General features: G+C 37.3%; 4 protein-coding genes across 5 annotated transcripts; 2 read left to right on the forward strand and 2 right to left on the reverse strand.

Annotated features, from left to right (window-relative positions):
* The first annotated feature begins 1,116 nt into the window (after positions 1-1,116).
* On the forward strand, positions 1,117-4,375 carry LOC107460226 (pentatricopeptide repeat-containing protein At5g42310, chloroplastic). The gene is made up of 5 exons (XM_016078568.3): positions 1,117-2,913; positions 3,261-3,413; positions 3,511-3,582; positions 3,852-4,026; positions 4,131-4,375. Exons 1-4 carry the CDS (start codon positions 1,186-1,188, stop codon positions 3,960-3,962), a joined length of 2,064 nt encoding a protein of 687 aa, XP_015934054.1. The 5' UTR covers positions 1,117-1,185; the 3' UTR covers positions 3,963-4,026; positions 4,131-4,375.
* A 51-nt stretch (positions 4,376-4,426) lies between these two features.
* LOC107460227 (uncharacterized) lies at positions 4,427-8,051 on the reverse strand. Of its 2 annotated transcripts, XM_016078570.3 has the most exons (11): positions 7,597-8,050; positions 7,173-7,230; positions 6,961-7,071; positions 6,656-6,793; positions 6,428-6,497; positions 6,283-6,338; positions 5,989-6,114; positions 5,677-5,816; positions 5,227-5,299; positions 5,074-5,148; positions 4,427-4,978 (listed from the first exon to the last, which is right to left on the reverse strand). In XM_016078570.3, exons 1-11 carry the CDS (start codon positions 7,737-7,739, stop codon positions 4,667-4,669), a joined length of 1,302 nt encoding a protein of 433 aa, XP_015934056.1. In that variant the 5' UTR covers positions 7,740-8,050; the 3' UTR covers positions 4,427-4,666. The 2 variants fall into 2 exon arrangements, with proteins under 2 accessions (XP_015934056.1, XP_020984185.1); XM_021128526.2 differs by lacking the exon at positions 5,074-5,148 and having other exon boundaries at positions 7,597-8,051.
* A 10,813-nt stretch (positions 8,052-18,864) lies between these two features.
* Positions 18,865-19,923, forward strand: LOC107460224 (uncharacterized). Its single transcript, XM_016078566.3, has 2 exons — positions 18,865-19,084; positions 19,180-19,923. Exons 1-2 carry the CDS (start codon positions 18,958-18,960, stop codon positions 19,725-19,727), a joined length of 675 nt encoding a protein of 224 aa, XP_015934052.1. The 5' UTR covers positions 18,865-18,957; the 3' UTR covers positions 19,728-19,923.
* A 2-nt stretch (positions 19,924-19,925) lies between these two features.
* Positions 19,926-25,244, reverse strand: LOC107460223 (1,4-alpha-glucan-branching enzyme 1, chloroplastic/amyloplastic). The gene is made up of 14 exons (XM_016078565.3): positions 24,991-25,244; positions 24,790-24,909; positions 24,486-24,696; positions 24,340-24,409; positions 23,979-24,248; positions 22,988-23,894; positions 22,710-22,826; positions 22,496-22,558; positions 22,266-22,373; positions 21,621-21,722; positions 21,410-21,477; positions 21,212-21,293; positions 20,615-20,731; positions 19,926-20,362 (listed from the first exon to the last, which is right to left on the reverse strand). The coding sequence occupies exons 1-14, from the start codon at positions 25,039-25,041 to the stop codon at positions 20,117-20,119; spliced, it is 2,532 nt and encodes an 843-aa protein (XP_015934051.1). The 5' UTR covers positions 25,042-25,244; the 3' UTR covers positions 19,926-20,116.
* Positions 25,245-25,396: the final 152 nt, after the last annotated feature.

Consider the following 25,396-nt stretch of genomic DNA (forward strand, 5'->3'; position numbering starts at 1 on the left):
GAAAAATAAAAATGATAACAAAATTTGATATTAATGTGTATAAATAATTCATTAAAATATTATAATATACATCTATTCACCATATAAAAATGTATTTTGTCCATTCTTCCAAAGAAAAAAACCCTCTCTCATGCGCACAACACACTGCTAGGACCATAGTTGTAAAAACCGAACCGGACCGGCCGATTCGACCGAAAAACTGGTGAACCGGACCTTGTACCGGTCCGATTTGGTATATTGACCGTTTAAAGAAATGAACCGATTAAAACCGGTATGAACCGATCAAATCGGTCAAAACCGACACGGACCAGAACCGAACCGGTCCAGTCAGCAGTCAACCCGTGCCGATGATGTCACGCTGACGTCAGCATGCGGGTTGGAAAATCTGGAAAAATACAATGCAGCAGGGAATCGAACTTGGATCTTCTCAATTGAAGACTAAGTTTATAGCCACTGCACTAATTCATTACTTTAGTATTGCTAGTACTTTTCTTAATATATATTTCAATTTTTTATAACTAATATATATATATACACATGAAAATACTTAACTCAATATTTTTTAAATTAATTATTTTTTAATTGAAATACAAATTAATTAATTTTAAAATAAAAAATAATAATGAATATAAAAATAAAATAAAAATTATTTATTCTGAGAAAAAAATTAATTTATATAATTATTTAATTATATAAAAATATTTAAACCTTGAAATTATTCTTTAAATATAATTCATAAATTGTTATTCTTATTGTGTCTAATTAAGATACTATATAGTAATATGAACTAATTATATGTCTATTTTTATATTAGTTATTTATAGAATTCGACTTAATTGTTCTTAAAATGTTAGTAAAAATATGTATTTTTCAAAATTTAATTTTAGATTTTTGACTATTTTTATTTTTTATTTGTATAGTACCGAGTCAACCAATTCAACCAATGACCCACCGGTTGAACCAATGACCCAGTAACCCAATGACTTGACCGGTTTAATTACCGGTTCGATTCTGACAACTATGGCTAGGACTACGCAGAGTGCAAAGATTCCATGCCTTTGTTTCGTTAACGAAGTAACGAACTTAACCCCCTTCAAACCAACAGTAACAACCAAATAATAATAATAAAAGTTGAAGGTTCTTAGTTTGTGCATTGAGTGAATTAGTGTGGGTCTTATCTCTAACATGTTCCTTTTGCCACCACATCTTACCACTCCATTCCCTTCTACCCGCTCCACCTACTACTTCCCCACCACCCGCCACCACCAACCACCACCTCCTTCCGCCGCCAACCCCTTGATCTCTTCCTCCGTCGCAACCGCTGCCCCACTCATCGCCGATGAGGGCCCCAACGACATTCTCCCCCTCCAGAACCGCCGCTATGACTTTACTCCACTCCTCAACTTCCTCTCCTCCAATTCCAATTCTGAACCAGAAAACAACTCGCCTTCCCCCACTCAACTTGACCCAACTGAGTTCCAACTCGCCGAGTCATACCGAGCCGTGCCAGCACCACTCTGGCACGGTCTCTTGAAATCCCTCTGCTCCTCTTCTTCATCCATAGGACTCGCATACGCCGTCGTTTCGTGGCTCCAAAAGCATAACCTCTGCTTCTCCTACGAGCTCCTCTACTCCATCCTCATCCACGCGCTCGGTCGCAACGAGAAGCTCTATGAGGCATTCTTGCTCTCCCAGCGGCAGGTCCTCACTCCCTTAACCTACAACGCGCTCATCGGCGCGTGTGCCAGAAACGGCGACCTCGAGAAAGCCCTTAACTTGATGTCTCGAATGCGCCGCGACGGGTTCCAACCTGATTTCGTGAACTACAGTTCCATCATTCAGTCGCTCTCGCGCTCTAACAGAATCGATTCTCCGATTCTGCAGAAGCTTTATAGGGAGATTGAGAGTGATAAGATTGAGGCCGATGCGCACCTTCTTAATGACATCATTTTAGGGTTTTCGAAAGCCGGTGATGCTACTCGCGCTTTGAAGTTTCTTGCTATGGCTCAGGGGAATGGGTTGAGTCCAAAGTCAGGGACTTTGGTTGCGGTTATTTTGGCTTTGGGGAATTCCGGTAGGACTGTTGAAGCCGAAGCACTTTTTGAGGAGATTAAGGATAATGGGTTGGAACCTAGGACCAAGGCTTATAATGCTTTGCTTGCAGGTTATGTAAAAATGGGGTCTTTGAAGGATGCGGAGTTCATTGTTTCTGAGATGGAGAGAAGTGGTGTTTTGCCCGATGAGCAAACTTATAGTCTCTTGGTTGATGCTTATGCTCATGCTGGTAGGTGGGAGAGTGCTAGGATTGTGTTGAAGGAGATGGAGGCTTGCAATTTGCTGCCGAATTCTCATATTTATAGTAGGATCTTGGCGAGTTATCGCGACAAGGGCGAGTGGCAGAAATCATTTCAAGTGCTAAAGGAGATGAGGAACAGTGGGGTTCAGCCTGATAGGCAGTTTTATAATGTGATGATTGATACTTTTGGGAAGCATAACATTCTTGATCATGCGATGGCAACGTTTGAACGAATGCTGTCGGAGGGGATTATGCCAGATACTGTTACATGGAACACGCTGATCGATTGTCACTGTAAGTCGGGGCGCCATGATAGGGCGGAGGAGTTGTTCGATGAAATGCAGCAGAAAGGATACTCGCCTTGTGTCATGACATATAACATTATGATTAATTCTATGGGGGAACAGGAGAGATGGGATGAAGTGACTAAGTTGTTAACTAGGATGCAGAGCCAGGGAGTGCTGCCCAATGCAGTTACATACACTACCCTGGTTGATATTTACGGAAGATCAGGAAGATTTGGCGATGCAATAGAGTGCTTGGAAGTTTTGAAATCGACGGGGTTCAAGCCAACTCCAACCATGTATAATGCCTTGATCAATGCCTATGCACAAAGGGTATGTAAATGTTATCGACACCTTTTGTTATGCTGATTGTATTGTTTTTATTTATCAACTGATATAATAGTAACTAACATGTTGATAGGAAAATTTGCCAGTAAATAATTACTCGCAAGAGTACATTTCAGTTCAACCATGAGGTCTCAGAAACTTACTCGATATCGATTTGTTCTTCATTGGGATCAAGTACTATCAATCAGTATTTGCACAAACTTGTAGTTTTGTGACAGCATTCTTTGTTCTTCTTCGTTGAAAACTATAAAGCATAGGCTAGGTAAAAAATGCACCATATTGTGAACGAAATGTTAGCTTGAACTTGTATTTGATGAGTATAAATTCTGCAGGGTTTGTCTGAACAAGCAGTAAATGCGTTCAGGATGATGACAGCTGAGGGTTTGACACCCAGTCTTCTAGCTCTAAATTCACTAGTTAATGCATTTGGCGAAGATAGAAGGGAAACTGAAGCCTTTGCTGTGCTGCAGTACATGAAAGAGAATGTATGACTTTTCGTTTCTCTCCTTTTCTGAAGAGAATGCTCTTTAAGCTGTCTTCGGTGATGCAATAATTAGTGTCCTTTGTTCATATCATCTGCAGGGCTTGGAACCTGACGTCGTTACTTACACTACACTTATGAAAGCCTTAATTCGTGTTGAAAAATTTGACAAGGTAAATAACATTGTCATATTCCGCTTGTCTTTTATGTTATAATATTAAGTCTTGAGCGAAAATCATCATCGTTTTTTCCTGTACGTTTCCAAGGGTTGCATTTTTCTGCCACTTCTGTTTATTTCAAACCAAAGTTAAGGTGCCTCAAAATAAACAGATTAGTGAGAAATAACTAAGTTTCATCTTTGAATAAACTATGACCCTATTTCAGTGATAAGTTGTACACACTACACTTAGTACACTATGCTTATATTGTGTTTTGGTTTCAGGTTCCGGCTGTGTATGAAGAAATGGTTATGTCCGGGTGCACCCCAGATCGAAAAGCTAGAGCTATGCTGCGGTCTGCCCTTAGATACATGAAGCAAAGACTAAATTCATAATTAATTAATCAAGCACATTAAATTGCCAAAACAGTGTCAAATTTGCTCCCATGCTCTTTTGGAGGTTAGTTGCAACTTTCTGCTATCTGCTTACAACTGTAACTAGTGCTGAACTGTTAGTTTTGATTCTTTGGTGGTTGTAACAATGTATCATGACTTACATTGTAGGTAATGGTTCGCAGATCAGTTTGCGTGGGATGTGATCATTAGCATATAATTCTTTCTTCTTCTACATTGCATGAATGAGAAATGAGATTGCACAAATTGGGACATGGTACTCTCCCCCCAAAGGAACTTCATTCAGAGGAATTCATGGAAAATAGTTGGTTTCCCATGACGCTGTATTTTATATGTATCAATTTTTGGGATGAATGTATTGTATATGTTCAATGTAAGTAAACTTTGTATGTTAATGCGAGTTTGTGTACATCAGCAAAATTAAAAAGAGTCCGAGTGTATAAGCATTTCACATAAGCCTCCAATGTTATTTCTGTACTCAGCTATTTCTTCATTGAAAATTTGATGAATGAATAGCTATCACAGACGACAAAGCCACACATCGTTTGTTGAGTACAATAAAGAATCAGATTATACCACCTGGGAAAGTGGTGTGTTACGTAGTAATAGTACAGAGACAACAATATAAATTACAAGCTTTTCCCTCCCGCAAAATTGGATATACAATTTTCACCCAGGGCCTAATTTTAGAGCGGCATAGCAGGAACTGGTCTACTGGACTTACTTTTTGAAATTCTAGAACAGAACATGAACATTAGCAACACTGAAGACAATAAGAAGAGCCTAAAATATGTTCTTATTTCTTGCATTCCAAGGTCAAGAACCTCCATCTTTTTCCCATACCTATTTCTTCTTTCCATTAAATAACCATCTAAATATTCATCTATTGATACGAATTTATCCAACTTGGCAGGCGCTTTTGAATTGATGTCACCAAGTCGGAGTGGCCCCAGTTTAAAAATTGTAAAGAATGTTGTAGACCATTCATCAAGAACTCTCTGAAATTGACCACGTAGAAAAGTTAGAAAATTTTACTGAACGGGGAAAAGGGTTTCAAATAAACTAATAATTTGGAAGTTTTTAAGTGACATACAACATAGCTAGTTTTGTCAGTAGGATTAAACATTTTAAAACAGTCTCTTGATGAAGCTGTTACATCTCCATATATCTGCCAGTCAAAACCCAAAATGAGAACACTGCCAAATCAAGTTTTGTAATACGAGATGAAGGATGGAAGCCTACAAACCTCAAAGGTGAATGACATCGGAACCCTCACGACATCATACATGAAATCGGTTGCTGTCCCATGTGCAAAATACCTGGAAAGCTAAATATGAGGCTCAAGCAGATCATGTATCTTGCTTGTAGTTTAAAAATTTGAGAGTTTAAAATTGCTGGTTTCTAAAATGTGATGGTGAGCTACCACTTACACCTTCAACCTATCAAATACGTTAGAATATTTGAGGCCTTAAAAGGTCATTTTAGATATCAATTAAGATCCATTTGAGTACTCTAGTTAGACAAAAATTTAATGTCGTTATAAATTAACTGTGTTAGGAGCAAGGGGATCCGTTCTTATGTGGCAATGAAGAACCGAAGATAAAAGAAGAAAAATGATATATTAATTAAACACAACATTTTGGCCCTAGTAAAACTTTTGCCAATTCTCATCAGATTCAAATGAAAATCAACTAACCCCACAGAACCGCCTCCCGACCCAACCACGCAACGCTTTTGAAAATGAAGATTGTTTACTTCTTCAAGCAATGAATTCATCCGCTTCAACGGCAATCCATCAAGTGTTGTATTTTTATGATCATAAGGCATAAAAAGAGCCTGCAGGGGGAAGGAAAATGGTTAATAAAAATTGTAGGAAGTGATATATGAAAGGCTGCATAGCATGTCTACCGAACTGCAAAAGTGTTCCAACTTGCTATGAATGCAGAAACTATGGAGGAGAACATTCAATTTTCTTTCAAGGAATGGGTAAAAAATTAACTAAACTTGCCTCCATTCCAGAGTGCACATTGATCCACACATGTGGTTCGAACGAGATGGCAAGTTTCCGCATAATTTGAGCTTCAGGCTCACTAAATGGAGCAGTTCCAGGATTCTCCTCATAAGGATCATAGTCCTGTTGATTTGAACAGTAATACAAATAAAAATGAAGCAATTTGACATTCAATAAATACATAAATAAATAGAAGGCAAGAACTATTGTATAGATTGACAAGCAGAAAATAAGAAAAAAGAAATCCACTTGGTGAAAGTTGATAATGAACAAGATCGATGCATAACGAACCTTCTCCTTTTTGCCCCAATCTACACTCCAATTCCGGTTGAGATCAACTCCTCTGCCTGCAAAACATAATATAAACTCAGGTTTTTGATATATAATGGTAGCCAAATTCAACATCTGAAATATTGTAAAGGAGAGATTCAAGAACCATTTCTTCTCTCACAGAGATCTCCAGCTTCTACAAGTTTTCGGCCATTCAAGTTCTCCATCGGAATCACCTGATAAACAATTAGAGAGTAGCATTTTGATGATACAATCTATAACATATAATTCAATAAAACTGATTATGACACTTCACTGAAATCCTGATTAGCAGAGCCTAGTTCCATATTAGATTCATTATTAACACATAATTGCAGCGACAATATGAACTTGCCTTTATCACAAGCTTGTCAAGTGTAGTGTTCAAAGAAGCTTGATCCATGTTAGGTAGTGACTGTTCTCCACTTAGAATAGACAAAATCCTTAAAGCAAGTTCAGTTGTAATAAGCTCCCTTCCATGCTGCCCAAAACTCTGGAAGACAAGGAATCATCTGTCAAAAACACAGAATAACCAATTTGAGATAGCTAAACACTACATCTCAAGTTATAGCTTTCTTTTCAAACAATGCCAAATCATAAATCAGATCAGCCCAATTTCTTCTTCTCCCCTTTGGGAGACCAATGATGGAGAAAACTTACAAGAAGTATGCGGAACTTTGATCTCTCGTCTGTCTCTCTCTTTCGCTCCGAATAAGTAACCACGGTAATCTCAGCACCATAGCCTTTGTTCCCGGCTTTAATGGTCTCCATCTATTTAGAACCATCATATATTGGAATTAAGTTATAGCTTTATAAGTATCCTCGGATTAACTAACACACAACAGATATATAAGCAATCTAGATAGACTCACAGCGAGCATATCCGAGTGACGATGAACCAAAGCCTTGATCTCTTCCAAAAACTTGCCACTGCAGAATCCCACAAAGAAGAGTTTCACTTTCATCGCACCAACAAATCAACAAATTTATGAAGAAAACAACTAAATACTCACACCACAACACACCAAAAGAACAGGCTTAAAAAACACTGCTTCATCTAGTCCAGTGCTTCAACAACAATAAACAAATAAATAAATCATACTGTAAGTTGCAAACAGTGAATCGCAGATGCAGAAGCAGCACGCACAATTAACGCATAATTAATTAATTAATTCCGACATAAGACTGTAAGATTTGGTCAACAAAATCCTAACCTCGATTTACAATCGCGATCTAGACAGTTACAGAAGAAAGTAGAAAAAGGAAATAGTGATTGGAATGTAAGAAATAAGAAACCTGGAATGGTAGAGATCATAGTTGATTGGGGTAACAGTGAGATTTTGTTCCTTGGCATCAACGAAGATCAGATCTCGCGAACAAGAGAGGAAGCAGATGCTGATGGAGAGTGCCAAAGGAACAACAACATCGTCCAAACCCATCTCGTAACTAACTAACTAAACTAACTTAACTGATACTACAGATTCTATCTATGTTTCTTCATCTTCTTCTTCTCTTGTTTCATCTCATTTTTTGTCTCTATTTTTCTTTTTTTTTTTTTTTATTTGAGATGCTTGTTTGTTATTTTAATTTGATTTGATTGACTCCTGCTGCATCTACTAAGAGTTTCTCACCCAATGATATAAAATTGATGAAGTGATATGGTAGTGGGTCGTTGAAAAATAATAGAAGCATTTTCGAAGAAGCGGTGGACAACAAATATGTTGTCGCCTTTTTTCACGTTCAACGGTCTCGATCCAACCTTGTTAACTTGTCGTAACATGTCAATTCATATATACCATTACTATCTGCAAATTAAGCCATACTTTATATGAATTTAAACGCTTATGTAACCATTATTATCTTTTTATGGTGGTAAAACCAAAAAATATCTTTGTAACATAATGTTTATTAGCGTCAAGTCACAAAGAAAAATGTTTATTAGCGTCAGCTGGTGGAATGTGGATAACGGACCTGGCTTTGATGCTTCATTTTTTTAGTGAACTCATTTTTTATTTTAAAGGAAATTTTCAGAGTAAAATATCTATCATTTTTGTACTGATTTCACATGATAATTTTCTTGTTTCAGAATTTATATTGTTTATAAACGTGTAGATACAATGATATGCTACATTTTTCTCATGCTTTTTTATTACATACTTGATATGCAACATATTTTTCTCACACACAAATATTAGCCCTTGTTTGAAACCACCTCACCTTATTATTTGGTTTTTCGTTTGTAACACATCAGCAACAATTTCCGAGACAAAACGGTAATGTTATGTTTGTTTGAGTGGAAAATAGAAGGAAAGAAAAGGGAGGAAAGAAAATGGGAAGAAAAATGATTATTTTTCATTGTTTGGTTGAAGAGGAAAATTGAGGGGAAAGAAAATGGATGGAAAAAAAAACTGGTGGGGCCCACCAATTTTTTTTCTCTCCAACATTGGAAAGAAAATGGAGAGAAAACTAATGTTTCTCTCTCTACTTCCAATACTACCCCTTCACTTTTTTCAATATATATTATAATATAGGAGTAAAATTGTCTTTTTATAACATTTCTTTCTTTCTTATTTTCCTTCCAACCAAACACATCTAAAGAAAATAAAAATCCACTCAATTTCTTTCCTTTCCTTTCTTTCCTTTCTATTTCCTTCCTCTCTATTTCTTTCCTTTCAAAGTCGTCTCTTAGATTTTTGAATTACATTAATTTAGTTTTTAATTTATCGATTGCAGGATTTGTGTCTTTAAGTTTATAAAAAATGCATTTAGTTGGGCCCTCGCCTTATTTTCGTCCAATTAGCCTGCTGTTGACCAATGACATGGCAAATGAGTGCCACGTTGTATACTATAAAACAATATCGTATGATTTTTTGTGCTAAAACATATTGGAACGATGTCATTTGACAAATTTAGAGAGTTAAACCCCAACGTTGCTGATCACTTCATCTCCTTCTTCTTCTAAACTCAAATATTCAACGCTATGAAATCCTCACGCCTGTAACTGGTGCCTAGGGTTTGAACGGTGAAACTATCCGGCTTGGTAGAGTCCACTCACACACTGAACTTCGTTTGGAATTATAGTCGTTGAGCTCAGAAGGAAAAGGGTTCTTCGTGAAATACAGAGGTAAATTTGTACTGGCTAAAAAAAGTTATAACCTTTCAATTTGGGTATGTGTCATTGTGTTTGTTTGGTTAGAATTTTGTGTAGGTTGATGAAAATTTTTTGCCATTATCTGCTAGGATTTATGTGTATTTTGTGGGTAGTGGAGGAATTTTTTCTATGCTCTGTTTTCACAGAAGGAAGATGGGTATTTTCTTCAATGCAATTTTATTTGGATTGGTTGATGGCTATTTATAAAATTTATGTTTGTGTGTGAGTGCCATGGTCCGTTGTTGTATGTGTGAGTGTCATGGCTATTTGGAGTTCTCATTGTTGATCGCATAGAGCTTCCATGACCTTGATTCGCACATCCAATCATGACTCTGCTTTCAATTTTAAACAAAACTAGAAGAAAAAGAAGAAGAAGATGATGATGAAGACGAAGAACGTTGGTGAAGAAAGAGAAGAAGACCGATAGAGGAGTATTACTGAAATTAGGGTTAAAAATAGGTGGAGGGATCACATTGGATCAACTAGTTTCAATTGCTAGCTCAGCTAGCTATTATGTACTCTAGTGTGGCGTGTCAATGTCATGTCACTGGCCTACGGCAGACTAATTGGCCAGAAATATGGTGAGGGACTAACTAGGTGCATTTTTTACAAATTCGGGAAAACAAATAGTGCAATCGGTAAGTCAAAGACCAAATTAGTGCAATCCGTGAATCTCAGGGACCATTTTGGAATTTACCTAAGGAATTATATATTTTTTATTTTGATGTTCATTTTAATATATTAACAAAGGTTTAATTAATATGTGTTCATACCCTGCCTAAAAAAATAGCCAGACCCAAAATGAATAAAGTCCAAACCTCATAAGGACTCTTTTTCTGTCTACCCGACCTCACAGAGATCGGATTGAACGACGCCAATCCTGACCCTACTTACTCGAATCAATGAACTAACTCCTACAATCTCTCCCATACTTTCAAAAGAGATATCTCAACAATTCGCCAACAAAAGGGACGGTTATCCACCATCAAAAGTTGAACTACTCCAAAGGGTGGTTAGAGACTTTACAATTATAAATATCTGAACTCTCTCTGGTATACTCAAAATCCAATCTACTAAAAATCCTACTTAAACCCTTGCTAACTTAAGTATTAGAGTGATGATTGGATTTTTGTGTGGTATAGACTTTCACAAATGAAATCTCGTCGAAGTATAGTTTCTAAACCAATAATAATCCTTTCATACAAACATTTGTTTGTCACAAGTAACAAACCCTTAAAATTATAAACCGAAGTATTTAAACCTCGGGTCGTTCTCCCTAGGAATTGCAATAAAGTGTCTTGTTATTGGTTATGGAGTATGTTTTGGGGTTTTTGATAAGAGACATGAAAGATAAATGGCAAGGAAGTAAACTAATAGCTAAAAAGGGTCTTGGCAAGGGTTGGTGGTCAAGGATCTCTATCCTAATCACTAACCACAACTTGAGAATTGGCAAGGATCAATCCCATTAAGTCATCCTCTAACTAGTAGTAGAGGAAAGTCAAATGAGCTATATCAATCCTAGTCCATAAGTCCTAACTCTCCACTAATTCAATTAGTGAGAACTAGAGTCAATGGCTCCCAATCATCAATTACTTGGACATTAGTAACTCAAGAGATCCTAAGTTACCTCTCTAAGCCAAGAACATAAAATTCTACTCTAACTTCCTTCCAAGCATTTCATCAAACACTTGGAATGCATAAAAGGAAAGCATAGTAAAATTGCAAGGAAAGTAAATCTACACTACTCAATTTTAAGGAATTAAACAACAACAAATCAAATGAACAATAAAGGAACATGAAAACATAAATTGCATTAAAGAGAAATAGAAGAACAAAAGTCCATCAACACAAAAGTAGAGAATTACAAGAATCAAATGCTAAACTAGAGAGAAGAGATGTAGAAGAAAAAGAATTACAAAAGGAAAAGTAAATCAAAGCATGAAATTAACCTAGATCTAAGAATTCCTAATCTAGATCTAAACTTAATCCTAATTCTAGAGAGAAGAGAGAGCTTCTCTCTCTAGAAACTAACTTTCCCTCCAAAATTAAACTAAACTAAACTAATGGTGAAAAGTGTGTAAGTTAGTTCATTCCCCCTTCAATCCCTGACTTAAATAGCATCAGAAATAAGTTGGATTAGGCCCACAAGACTTCTAAAATCGCTGGCCACGAGTTGCATTAAGTGAATCATGTGCAACCATCGAAGCGTACGCGTACAGTGCGCGTGCGTGCTCCTATGCATGATGCAACTATGGCAAATCTTATATCATTTCGAAGCCCCAGGTGTTAGCTTTCCAACACAACTAAAACCGCATCATTTGGACATTTGTAGCTCAAGTTATGATCGATTAACCGCGAAGAGGTCGGCTTGACAGCTTTTGCAACTCCTTCATTTCTTCATGAGTTCTCCATTTCTACATGCTTTTCCTTCATTCCCTTGATCCAATCCTTGCCTCCTAAATCTGAAATAACTTAACAAATATATCAAGATATCCCCTACAAATGGGGTTTATCAACCTCCCCACACTTAAACCAAGCATGTCCTCATGCTTAAGCCAAGTGAGAAACAAAAGGTATCAACATTTATTCAATGTAAATAAACTATATGCAACCTAAACTATATGCAACTATCTAAATGGATGCAACTAATATGCAAAATGGTTTTACCTACTTGGTTAAAAATAAATCAATCATCCAAGTCGTACATGCACAAGTAGGGCCAAGATCATATAACGATTCATGAATCCTACCAATTCGAATATCAAAATGAAGTTCAAGTAGACTTGCAAGAAGAACGCTCATGAAAGCTGGGAATCAAGGAATTGAGCATCGAACCCTCACCGAAAGTGTTTGCACTCTAGTCGCTCGGTGTTTGGGGTTTATTCACTCAATTCTCCCCTAATCATGCTTTCCAAGATTTGTTTTTCATCTAACAATCAACAATTATCCAATGCATGCATACAAATATCATGAGGTCTTTTCATAGGTTGTAATGGGGCTAGAGTCAAGGTAGGATTGTATATGGTTAAGTGGACTAGAATTTGAATCTTTGATTGACTTAAGATTTTCCACCTAACCTATATAATAACCTATACGATTAAGTGCTAACCTAACTACCCATCCTTCACTTTTTCACATACTCGTGCATTTTTCTTTTCATTTCACAACACCTATGCACTGATCTTTAGTGAGCTTTACTTTGGGGCATTTTGTCCCTTTTTATTGCTTTTCTTTTTCTTTCTTTTTCTATATATATTTTTTTCTTTTCTTTTCTTTTCTTTTTTGCTTTTATTTCTTTTTTGTTCTTTTGTTTTTCTCATTTTTTTTCTTTCTTTCAAGCTACATACAAGAACATCAATGCATAAGGTCTATTCATTTAATCAATACATGAGTATGCACCCAATTCCCAAATATAGAAATACAAAACACCCTGTTATCCCAACCAATATTCCCAAATCTCCCCAAACTTGAATAATAAACACTCCCACTAGCCTAAGCTAATCAAAGATCCGAACAAGGAACTTTTATTGTTTTTCGCTTTAGGCTTGTAATGTGCTAAAATAAAGAGCAATTGGGTTAAGCGTAGGCTCAAAATTGGTTAACAATGGAAGATAAAAGGTAGGCTATTTGGGTAAGTGAGCTAATGAAATGATGGCCTCAATCATATAAATGCATGAATACACCAAACAATGGACATATAGAATTAAACAAATCAAAGATCACAATCATAGAAAGAGAACAGTTGCACACAATAAGGAAAAATAAGTGGTTATAAGATGTAACCACACTATTAGGCTCAAATCTCACAAGCTTGTGTTCTTAGCTCAAAAACCATGTTCCAAAATAAATTCTTTCAAGCAAGTTCAACAAAAACATTTTCTTTCAAATTGGTAGGGTGCCCTAAAACAGTTTCTTGGAGAGAAAATCATCACCCTAACCAAATAGTCCTAATAAGAAAGAGGTGGTAAAAATATGTACAAATTCTAACTAACATGCAACCTATCATGCAATGCAATGACTATCTAACATTGGTGTTGAAAAAAAAGATTGTTCCCATGAAGATCGGTCGAACGACCTCCCCACACTTGAAGATTGCACCGTCTTCGGTGCATGCAAAGAAGAGCAAAGTGGACGGGTTGCTACAACTGATGAGCTCCTTCAAAAGATTGTGCGGATGAACTTGTTTATTGTCCCATTTAAAAGCTTTTCCTTTCGTCCCTCTTGGTGGCCAACCTAAAAGGAGAGAAAAAGAAAGAAAAATTAAGCCTATAACAAAGATATCAAAGCAAATAAAATGTAGGCGGGGGCTAATGCCAAAAAAAGAGTAAGGTTCTCAACTACATGGTAGCTACAACATGTAAGTGAGAAAACAATAGAAGCTAAGGCATATCATTAAACTTGATGCAAGAGTAAAGTCAAAGCATGAAGAGCATATTGAGCATCAAGTTCAAACAAGAAATGGTGGGTCATGAAAGACAATATGAGCTCAAATCAATGCACAAAGAACACAAGAGTCATACAAGATTAAGCATTGATTTAAAAATTTCATCACCCAAAAATATCAAACAAGTCAAGGGGCACCAAAATAATGCAAGGAATTCTCAATAATTGAGTATGAAAATTTAACACCATTATTAAAATAAGAAACTCGAAAAAATAAAGTAAACACAAGCTATAAAAACAAAATGAAAATGCAAAGAATAGAAGTATACGAATGCGATAAACAAAAGAAAATGGAAGAGGGAAAAAAATCTTTTTTTACCGACGCGGATGCGTCATATATGCTCACGCGTCGATGTGCATACCGTCCGAGGGACGCGTACGCGCCAGGTGCGCGTATGCGTAAGTTGTGTCAGGCGTAGGGCACAACATCAGCCCAAGGTTGGCCCAACTCTCGGGAGAAAGTACTAGGGGTGCAAGTGGCGCGATCGATGCGTGCGCGCACAGCGTGCGTACGCGTGCATTGCGCAATTTCAATAAAAAATGCGTACGCGCCAGGTGCGCACATGCGTGGGTTGGTTTGTGCCTTAGGCCCAATGTTCGCACCGTGCAAGCCTAACTCTCGGGTTTTGGCTGGGGATGGAATTTTGCATCCACGCGTACGCGCCATGTACGCGTACGCGTGGGTGGTGCTCTATTTTTCAAAATTTTTCCAAGTTCTTGCACCAAACCAAGAATTCCAAACCTCCAAACAGCTACCAAAATACCCTAAAACCTTATTTAACATACTATACTACTAATTAAACTTAACAAACAAAACAAAACATGAAATCAAACCTATTCTACCAATATTTATAAAGGAGAAAATGAAAAGAATTTACCATGGTGGGGTGTCTCCCACCTAGCACTTTTATTTATTGTCCTTAAGTTGGACTTATGGGGAGCTCCTCTCAAGGTGGCTTGTGCTTAAACTCTTCTTGGAACTCCCACCAATGCTTGGTTCTCCATTGTGCCTCATTCTTCAAAATTAATATCTCCAAACTTTGATGGAGTTCTACACACACCATGGGCTCCCAAATTTGATTTTCCTTGTGCGATCCGGGGTCCCACACTTTGTTTTGACACCCATCTTTAAGTTGGTCATCATTAATCCATACGGGTGATAAGCAAGAGGAATTCTCAAGGTGATACCAAACTCTCCTTTTAGACCCATTTAATTGAGCACTAGCCCTGTTGATATTCGCCAGAAGCCATGTTGGAAGCTTATTCAGGTTGAGCCAAGTAGGTTGGAAGGCTCTTTTCAGGCTGGGTTGGAGAGGAGAGATATTCATCCATCCGAGTTGAGAAGCTTTCGGAAGTTCCCTCAACATGAACATTCGAGGTCTTGAGATTTTTCACTGGAATGTCTTCCATGTCATTGGGAGGGGGAATGATATTTTCATCAATCACGATCATGTCGGGATCAATAAGGGAAAGGTCCACCCCAGGAGCAATAACTCAGAATTGAGCTTTTAAATTCTCGGCCATTTCATCCATCCCCTAGGCAACAAACTCCTCCAGATTTGCATATTTTTCCCTTTACATAGCCACCTCGTCCACCAAGTTCAGCTTCTCCCTGAAAATTTGACTGTAACTTTCCTCAGTTTTCTTCTTCAAATTCTCCACCATGGCACAGGTGGTTCAGATTACTTCACCTCTCCTGAGCATTAGCAAGGTCAGAAATAAACACCTTCTTCACCTTCTCCCACTCCTACTTAGACTCCCATATAGATGCCACCTCAGCCTGCAGGTCAGTCAAAGTTTGTTGTGTGGCACCAAGAAGGGTCTTCTCCAACTCCCTCATCAGAGCATAACACACTCCGGCTGTCCAAATTTTACCTCGGGCCAATATTTGAAGATGATTTTTTATAGAAACATCATCCATACTAATAAAATTGTGTGGCAAGATGTATTTCTCATAAAAGTCTACACCATTAAAGCCCGACTCATATAGGCTTCCAGATTTAGATGTTTTACGTTTTTTGGGTTTCGGTTTAGAAAAAGGAGGAAAGGGGGGAAAAGTTTGAGGGCCAGAGTCGAAAGAAGGGGTAAGAGAAGGAGGATTGGAAAGGATCTTAACTGTTGAAGAAGGGCACGAGTCTGACTTAGAAGAGGAAGAGAGGTTGTTCAACTTCCCAGCCTCCTTCAACTGGATAACTCGGACATCAGCAACATTTTTCTTGGCTTGGCAGAGAGTTTTTAGAGCGTCCAGCCCACCAATCATCTCTTCTGCAAAATCAAATTAATCAATGTTAAGTAACAAAGGCATAAACACCAACAAAGGCATCTACAAGATATATAAAGAAACACTACCTAGCTTGGTCTGAACGTAACTCGGGTTTCCTATAAGAAATTTCTTGGTATCAAAGTTAGGAGCTCGGCCCCAATACTTTTGAAACAAGGCAACCATACATTCCTCTACTTCATCTAGGTCGTCAAGATTGTATTTTATAATAGTGGGGTTTCTTCCCAATACAAGCTAAAGAGGGGTTCATCTCTTTCATTCAGAAAAAAGATCGGACATCCTCAACAGATCAAACTTTGAAAAAACAAATTTTAAAATCATGAAAAGAATCATAAAAAATAGAGAAGACCTTCCTTCCCCGAATAGTTCGGAAGGAGATCCAACCCTGATTTTTGGAACTAAAGAGTTTGGTGAATTGGAAGAGGTAGAAGAAGACCTTGGAAGACAAAGGCAAGTCAAGTTCTCGACATATCAGTTGGTAAACTTTTAAAAAATTCTAGAAATTAGGATGGAGTTGAGAAGGGACAACTTTACAAAGATCCAAAATTTCAAATTCAAAATCGGTAAAAGGGAGGCTCACTCCTAACCTAGTGAAAAAGCACTCGTATAGATTCTTTCCTCGGGATCATCAACTATAATCTCATACTTATTCTCATCCTCTCGATCTCTACATATCCTATGTTATCTACGAAAAGTCTCGGCATACTCATTATCAATTACAAAGACAGCAGAAAATACAGTAATATCTACTCAATCTAAGTCAGACGAGACTTTAGACGACATGCTGAGAACTACTAATCGAGACATAAATCTATACCTACAATACAGCAAAAGAAAAATTGTCACTACAAGTCGGCAGGCTAGGCAAAATAACATAAACAGTCAAGACAATGTCGCAAGATGTCGATTAATCTTCAACAACGCAGAAGAAATTTACAATTTTCTCAACCTCTTGCGTACACAAAAAAACACATTAAATTATCAAAGGTGAAAAATGGTGCCATCTTCAATAAATAAAATGACACCATTTGGGGGCATCACAAAGCAAAACCCTATATTCAAATTTACAGCAAAAGAATAGAGTTCTCAAAACAAAAGAAGAGAATATAAAATCATCAGACAAACGACAAAGAGCATAAAAAGCATCAAGATATCATTTTTCAACAAAAAATACCAAAGAAGCAGTACCAGAATCACACTAAAACAAATGTAGAAAATAAAAAAAGAAATAGGGACCAACCTTGATTGAGAGCGAAGTTAAAAACCGCAAAAAGATGAACATTCCTTCAAGAAAGTGCGAGCAAAGCCTCCAAAATCTCAAGATAGATTAATCTTGAAAGTGGAAAGGGACACAACAAAGAAGATGAAAAACTTTTTTTGAGAGAAAAATGAAGAAAACGTTCTGAATAAGAAGCAAAAAGGAGAAAGAGAAAGAGGGGTTGAGTATTTATAAGGCTCTAGGGGCAGAATGATAAATTCATCTCCTCATTTATGATGTGCACGGTTTGTACGGTTACTAAAGTAATCGTAGGAAACGTGCCAAATGATTGCGAAAAAAACGCTACGGATGAGATTTAGAAATCACGTCGAGTATCCGACTTAACCCCCGAAAGGCGGTTTACCCGATGTGATAAATTGGCATTTAAGGACTTGTCCGACCTCTAATTACTTGAGACCGACTTATCAAAAGTCCGGCTTCAAGTAGGGGTACTGTTCATACACTGTCCCAAAAATAACCAGGCTCAAAATGAATAAGGCCCAAACCTCATAAAGACTCCTTTACTGACTACCTGACCTCATAGAGGTCAAATTGAACGACGCCAATCCTATCCCTACTTACTCGAATCAATGAACTAACTCCTACAATCTCTCCCATACTTCTAGAAGGGAGATCTCAGCAACCCCCCAACAAAAGGGACGGTTATCCACCATCAAAGGTGGAACTACTCCAAGGAGTGATTAGAGACTTTACAATTATAAATACCCAAACTCTCTTAGGTATACTCAGAACCCAATCTACTAAAAAACCTGCTTAAATTCTTGCTAACTTAAGTATCAGAGTCTCTTCCAAGTACCACCACTACCTCCTCAAGGGGAACTCGGATGGTGGCACATCGATACCAGTAGAAGTCGGATACTGTCTCAAAAAAATTTGGACCTCACGTTCAGACCCAAAAGCGACCCAATTTCAAGTAACTCTCAGAACAATATGTATTACTAATGTAAATTGTATTATGTGCATATTAAAATTATTCACTAAAATTAATTATTAATATAAAATATATATTAAAAATAAATTAAAATAACATAATACAAATATATTATAATTAATTTTAATGTACAAAAAATATTTTTTGTTTTATATTACCAAATGCAAGTTCTTACATTTAAAATTCAAATAATGATCATAATTAATGACTAATATTTAGGAGAAATTCTTTACATAATTCAATATAAATATGAAAATATGGTACATAATTCAATGATAAAGTATCAGTAAAATTATTAAATTATTCTTGTTTAATTTAATTTAATGAGTTGGTCTTAGGTGTGCCGTCAAAGTCTAAAAATATGGAACGAAAAGGGCATTAACATCCAGAATTTGAGATGGAGTCCTTTCAGCCGTTGGATGTAGAATATGACCGTTGCAAGCGCTCCTTCTTTTCTCTATCTTGTAATATGCATTTATGCTTTGGTTCTCTCCAATTTCAAATAAAAGACCGAGAGACCCACAGTAAAAGCCACACAAATAAAAGTTGGCATTACCAAAAAATAAAAAACGATGTATTCATTCTCAAACATGAAATCTGAACGGAAGCCTCCACTCCCTAAATCGCCCATACGCCTCCGATCTCGCCGTCCTCTCCAACAATCATCTAATTCTACACTCTCTCTTCAGACTCCATCAGGTCTCTACTTTTCTTATTCTTATTTTTATGGTTTTATTTAATCTTTTTATTTGCTTGTTTATTTATTTATATTTTTCTGGAGTTAATTGAAATAGGTTCTTTGAACAAATTTCAAAAATCAACTCGTCCTCTGGCCATTGAAGAATCTGCGCTGCGACCTGAATACCAGACCATATCATGCGAGATAAGTGCTTTGTCAAAGATGGTGAAGGAAGAGCTTGGGAATGCAGAGAAAGAAAACTTTGATAGTTTTGCTGCTGGGGCTGCTTCTTGCGGTTCGAGACCGGGTGTTTTGTTTGAGAGAGGGAGGTTCTATGATGAATACTCTGCCAGAAGGAACGAGAGGCTGAGGAGGAAGCAGGGAGTGGTGGCAGTTGCAGAGGAATCGAAGCTGCCGGCGTACTCTGTGGGACTGGGTGTTACCATGGAATCTGCAAAGAAATACAGTTCAAGAAAACTTGGAAGCATCAGAAAATCCGTTACTGCTGCATATTCTATGGAGATGAGTGAGGCACAAACGCCAAGGTACATGCTCAGAAGCATGACCAAGGAAAAGGAAACCAAGAAACCTACTCTTGCTGCTGTCCCCAAACCTCCACCTGCAGGAAGGAAGATTGGAACAAGAAGAACAACTAGAATTTGAAATCTGTGTTCAGTATGAAATATGACCTTTTTTGTTTCTTTTGATTGGTTGGAGAAGAATTTGATTTAACTGATATTTGGATTAAATCTTGCTCTCTTCTCTGTTTAAAAAAATTTAAAATTTGTTAGTTTTTACTTAGTCAACCTTAACATTGAAATGAGATGAGATTGTTATGATATGATGAATTTCTACACCATATATCCAAGCATGTAAATTCATAAAATTCATTGCAATTGTCTAATTCTCCCTCAAGCTCCTGGCTTATTTGAAAGAAAATAAAAGGGATGTTTACATGAGAAGAACTGTTCTTTGTCGTACATATATATACACACACCACCCGCTGGCATCTACAAAATTTACAAAATAAATCCCTCCCTCGAGAAAATTTCTCAGTTGTCTGCATCTTCGTTATTGTCCAGAACTTCACTTTCTAACGAGGTAGGTTTCTCAAGAGTTTCTGCAACAAGAACTGGAGTTGATGTCTCCTCTACCACACCGAAATTGGGATCTTTATCTTCTATGGATGCAGATTCACCAGTAACTTTGCCAACATCTTCTGCAGCCAGTCTCTCTTTTGCTGCAACCACATTGCCATTGCTGTTTTCTTTGTTGTTTTCGTCCACTCTATAATATACCTGCAGAAGTTTTCAAGTCAAGTTAGCAACCCACAATTTGCAGGGAAGGGCAAAAGAAAGGCTTGCACATTTTTTGTAAAGTACATAATGTTAACATGTGCAGTGAACTCGGTTTGAACTTGTTCCCAAGTGATTGGATTAAAGTACACATTGACACCATTGCCTAATAGAGGGCAAAAAACAAACTAGTAACCAGGATCAAATAGCATTTACACCAAAAGGTGGTTTCTAGAGGGCAACAGATAAGCATACCACACAAGTGCGAGCGGGGGAGAGGACCTTGAAGGAATTGGGCCGATTATTAAAATTAGTTTCAGGAACTCCTGGAATTCCTTCTGGGGAGGTGAAATGGTCTATATCATGACCTACCTGGAAAATGGAAACAAAAAACAGTCAACCTTGTCAATGAAGCAGGGGAAACAAAATGTGAACACATACTTTCAGAATATGCAACTGAGAGTCACACTTAAAAAATACAGGCCCCTCCCATTGTTTTTCTTTATGCTCACCTTTTCAGTTACTTCTGTCATTCACTACTCTTACGGAGTAAAACCCAAAGTGTTTAAATTATTTCATATTCGCGTTACTTCTACATTTTCCCTCAAGCTGTTCTCCTACCTCACCCCTGCTCCTAAGTGCCAATTGGTGCGTGAGCAAGCATTATACTTGGATAGAATATAAGGCTTGGCAGATTTCTTTTTGGTTTGGAAAAAAAGAAGTAAAAAACAGAAGCTTTTGCAATTTGAAAACAGTTTGTGTGCGCTAGGGGCGAAGAGAAAGGAAGAGAGATGGGTTAATGTTTCCCTGCTTATACTAATGCATACTGCCAGGGAGATTAGGGCTCCTTACTCTTCCACGTCCTCCAAATTCCCAAGCATCACTATCCAATGCAACTCTATATTTCCCAGGCAAGTCACAGCCAACTTTATAGCTGCATAAGTTTAAACCAAACCATGTGGTAATCTGTTACTATTACAAGTAATAAAAATACAAACTGGAACAAATACAATTCCCCACGAATAAATGAAAATTAAACACATTGCATACCCTTCATACGTATTCTCTGGGTGAAAATTGAACACAAACACAAGATCTCCACGCTCGAAAACTATAACCTACAAAAGGAAAAACCGACAGGCATTTAATTATAGCATGGCACTGAATTACACTTGGATCAACTCAGTAGCCAGTAGCATGTGAATTGTATTTTCTTTTTTTTTTCTAATAACTCGTTTCAAAAATACAAAACACCTATCACCTTGTCTTCTTCGTCAGTGCTGCTTACAATCTGTTTTGTTGATGTGAGGAATGAAAATTTATCATCAAGCAAGTTCATTGCCCTGTCAAATGCATTCATGAACTGCACAAATCCAAAAGACAAAAAAATAACACACATATGAGAACCAACAAACTAAAGAATAAAGAGAATTTTTAGCTTTCTGCAAAACAGGCTGAGACAAAATATCTGAAAATGACCACATCTCACGGTCTAGCATATCTTAAGAGTCATGCAGTTAAATACAGAAACTATATGTATGAAATTTCATGAGTTAACAAAAAATTCAAATGTATATTACACATATATGTGATACAATTTTTCTTTGACTATGTAAAAATTTGTTTAAAAAATAAGATTTTCCTGTTACACCTACAGATTTATGTTTGCTTGATTTGAGTTATCCCAACTTAAAAAGGATTCAGATTTTTGTAATTGTGATTGTTAATAACAATTAGATCCAAATAGATCAACCTAGACAAGATAAAGCTTGATTCATACTGGAAATATAATGCTAACTTAGGAATCAATCATAATTAAACTTGGTTTGGGCCTTGTTGAAAAGCTGAGGCATGAAGCCATTTAATGAGATGTCAATATTCTGTGCAGAAGTGATTCAACATGTACCTTGTATCGCAAATGATCTGTATCCACCAGATTCCACTGACGCCTGCACTTCTCATAACTCCATCCATTGCCTTCTCTTGGGAAATCAATCCACTCCGGATGGCCAAACTAATTTCTCATTAAATATAATTGAACAATAAAGAATTTTTTTGTCAATTTGAAAAAGGTAAATGGCAGGTGCAACCATGAGCACCAGTTTTTCAGGCAGAATAGTGAAGTAATACGCATACCTCATTGCCCATGAAATTAAGGTAGCCCTCCCCACCTAATGCCATGGTTATGAAGTGTATCATCTGTACAAGATTAAAATATCAATGACTACAATATCTATAAGTGCACGGAAATTATAAAGCAACAAAAATAATTTATTTATTAGCTGCTTTTTGTAATTCATTTTTGATGTGATTGATGTGGTCCAGAAGTTTTCATGGTTGGATAATCAACCTTGTGAAGTGCAACCCCTCGTTCAATAGCAGGAGAAGCATCAGTCAAACAAGACATGCCAGAATACATTTCTTCATCCATTAGAAAAAATGCAATAGTCTTGTCCCCAACAATGGCCTGCCCAAGGCAAAAGAAATAGAAGAAAACTTTAGAAAGCCAATGAAATGAAATAAAATTCCCAATTATCTGTCCCTGGTGGGTTCCTTCATTTTCTATTCACAAATTTATCATTGCCTGTCATAAAGGTAAAACCCGATGCAAATTGGCAAAGCTCATACCTGATCATGACTTTCAGCATAAGAGACACATCTCTCAGTGTATCTCCTGTTGGTCAGACTTGAAGAGATTTCCTTCATTGACCACTCATGGTCTTTCTTGTTCTTCAAGTAGTCAATCCACTTGTCAGGGATGGCCATGGCCAGACGATAATCAAAGCCGATTCCCCCTTCAGATACTGGCCGACCAAGTCCAGGCATGCCAGAAACATCTTCAGCAATGACAGTTGCATCTGGGAAAATATTACGGATCAGAGTATCAGCCAGCATCAGATAAACAACAGCATCTACATCTGTGGCTTCACTAAAATATTCACTATAATTCCCTGTAAATGTAGTGTTAATCCCATGATGATGATACAGCATTGATGTTACTCCATCAAATCGAAATCCATCAAATTTGAATTCCTCAAGCCACCACCTTAAATTCGATAGAAGGAAACGAAGAACTTCCCAATTTGCATAGTTAAAGAGCCTACTATCCCATAATTTATGGTAGCCTCTATCTCCAGTATGGAAGTAAGAATCTTGTGAACTTTGACCAACATCATATCCATTGAGTCCATCGGTAACATTATTACTAGCATGACTGTGGACGACATCCATTAAGACATGCATACCTAAGCTATGTGCCTTGTCTATTAGATATTTAAGATCTTCAGGGGTTCCAGATCTACTGCTCACGGCAAAGAAGTTTGTTACATGATACCCGAATGACGCATAATAGGAATGTTCCATCACAGCCATTAACTGGACAGTGTTATAGTTGTTTTCTCGAATGCGGGGCAAAATATTATCTGCAAATTCCGTGTAGGAGTTTATGCGGGGTTCAGAGCTACTCATTCCCACATGAGCTTCATATATCCTTGGGGCCTTGGGCTTTGGGGGACGTGGATACTTAAACTGATACCTGTAGAACAAACTAAAGGGTGAACTAGCAGCTAATACAATTCTTCATTGAAGATAACAATCTAATAGATATGGAATACGGAACCTCTCGGAAAGTGGTGGATCCCAGTAGACACCATCATACGGTGCAGCAAATCTGGTTGGATCGACAGTAGCATATTTAATCCAAGCAGGGATTCGATCAACCCAAACTCCATCACTGTGTTTGAATCTAAACTTCACTTTCGAATTGTGAGGTATAGCTGGATTTCCCTCAACATCAGGAATCTTAATACTCCAGACGCCAAACTGGCTTTTTTCCATTCGGTGGTTAGAACCATCCCATCCATTAAAATCTCCAATAACTTGTGCTTCCCTGCATTGAAAGAAGCATATCAACTGATGAAAAACTAAACAAAATGATGAGAAACCAAGTCGACTAATGTTTATCCTCGGAGATAACTTACTGAGCAGCAGGTGCCCATTCACGGTACACAATGCCACCTTCTTCTCTGTTAAATCCAAATTTCAAATAACCTAAAATATATAATCCAGCAAAATTAGTGAAGCTTAACACAACAAAAGTGAAACATTGCTTAGCAATTAGAATCACCTTTTGCAAATTCCTCAAGGCCTCCTTCGTATTCCTCAATAAGCTTCTTCTGATCTGCATATCTCTTTAATCGATAATTGAAGTGATCTTTATATTCTTTTAGGGCAGGATCAACATTAAAGATGGCGATATTTTCTAAGTTTTCCTCAGTGGAAGACATTGTTGACTTGTCATCAGTCATAACAGCTATGCCTTTGAAACCTGGCCTCACCTAGACGAAGGAAAAAAGCACACTGAACTAATCTAGCATACGTAGAATTCACGGATCTCTAAAGAGTTTCGTATAATCGTATCGTATGCATACCGTATGGTGTATTGGTTTTGTTGATGGAAAGATGAAGCCATTGAATGCATGCAGTCTGCGAAAGGGAATAGTGAGTGGAATGGAAGTTTGCGTTGTAAGCCGGTGCTTATTTCTGGAGACCTGCAAGAAAGGGTGGAAAATGATTAAATGAGAAAACCAAAAGATATAATTAAACATAAAAAAAATGAAATTAGAGAAAACCTGGGAGGAGGGTGAGCAAGAGGGAGGAAGCAGAGGATTAAGAGCAACCATGTTGAGAGAGGAGGTTGTTAAAGTTGCATTGAGGAACACCGTAAGGCGCGATAAATAAGTGAGTGAGTAGCGCCAAGCAGAAACACATGGGACCCATGGACATGGTTGATATATTATTGTGATTAGTAGCTACAGTAACTATACAGAACAGGAAGGAAAGGACAGCATATGTGCTTTCACCCCGTGAAGAAGCAAACAACGGCCTACGATCAACCATATGTGTATGTTTCATTTGCTCTTTTTTCTTCCCAAAGCTGCTTTCATAAGTTTCGTTATAGTTCCACCGTTCATAAATTTCTTTTTTTCCTCGACTAAAATCACCTATTAAAATTAATTATTATTATATAAATTAAAA

This window comes from Arachis duranensis, chromosome 8, assembly GCF_000817695.3.
Source record: "Arachis duranensis cultivar V14167 chromosome 8, aradu.V14167.gnm2.J7QH, whole genome shotgun sequence".
Taxonomy (NCBI): Eukaryota; Viridiplantae; Streptophyta; class Magnoliopsida; order Fabales; family Fabaceae; genus Arachis; species Arachis duranensis.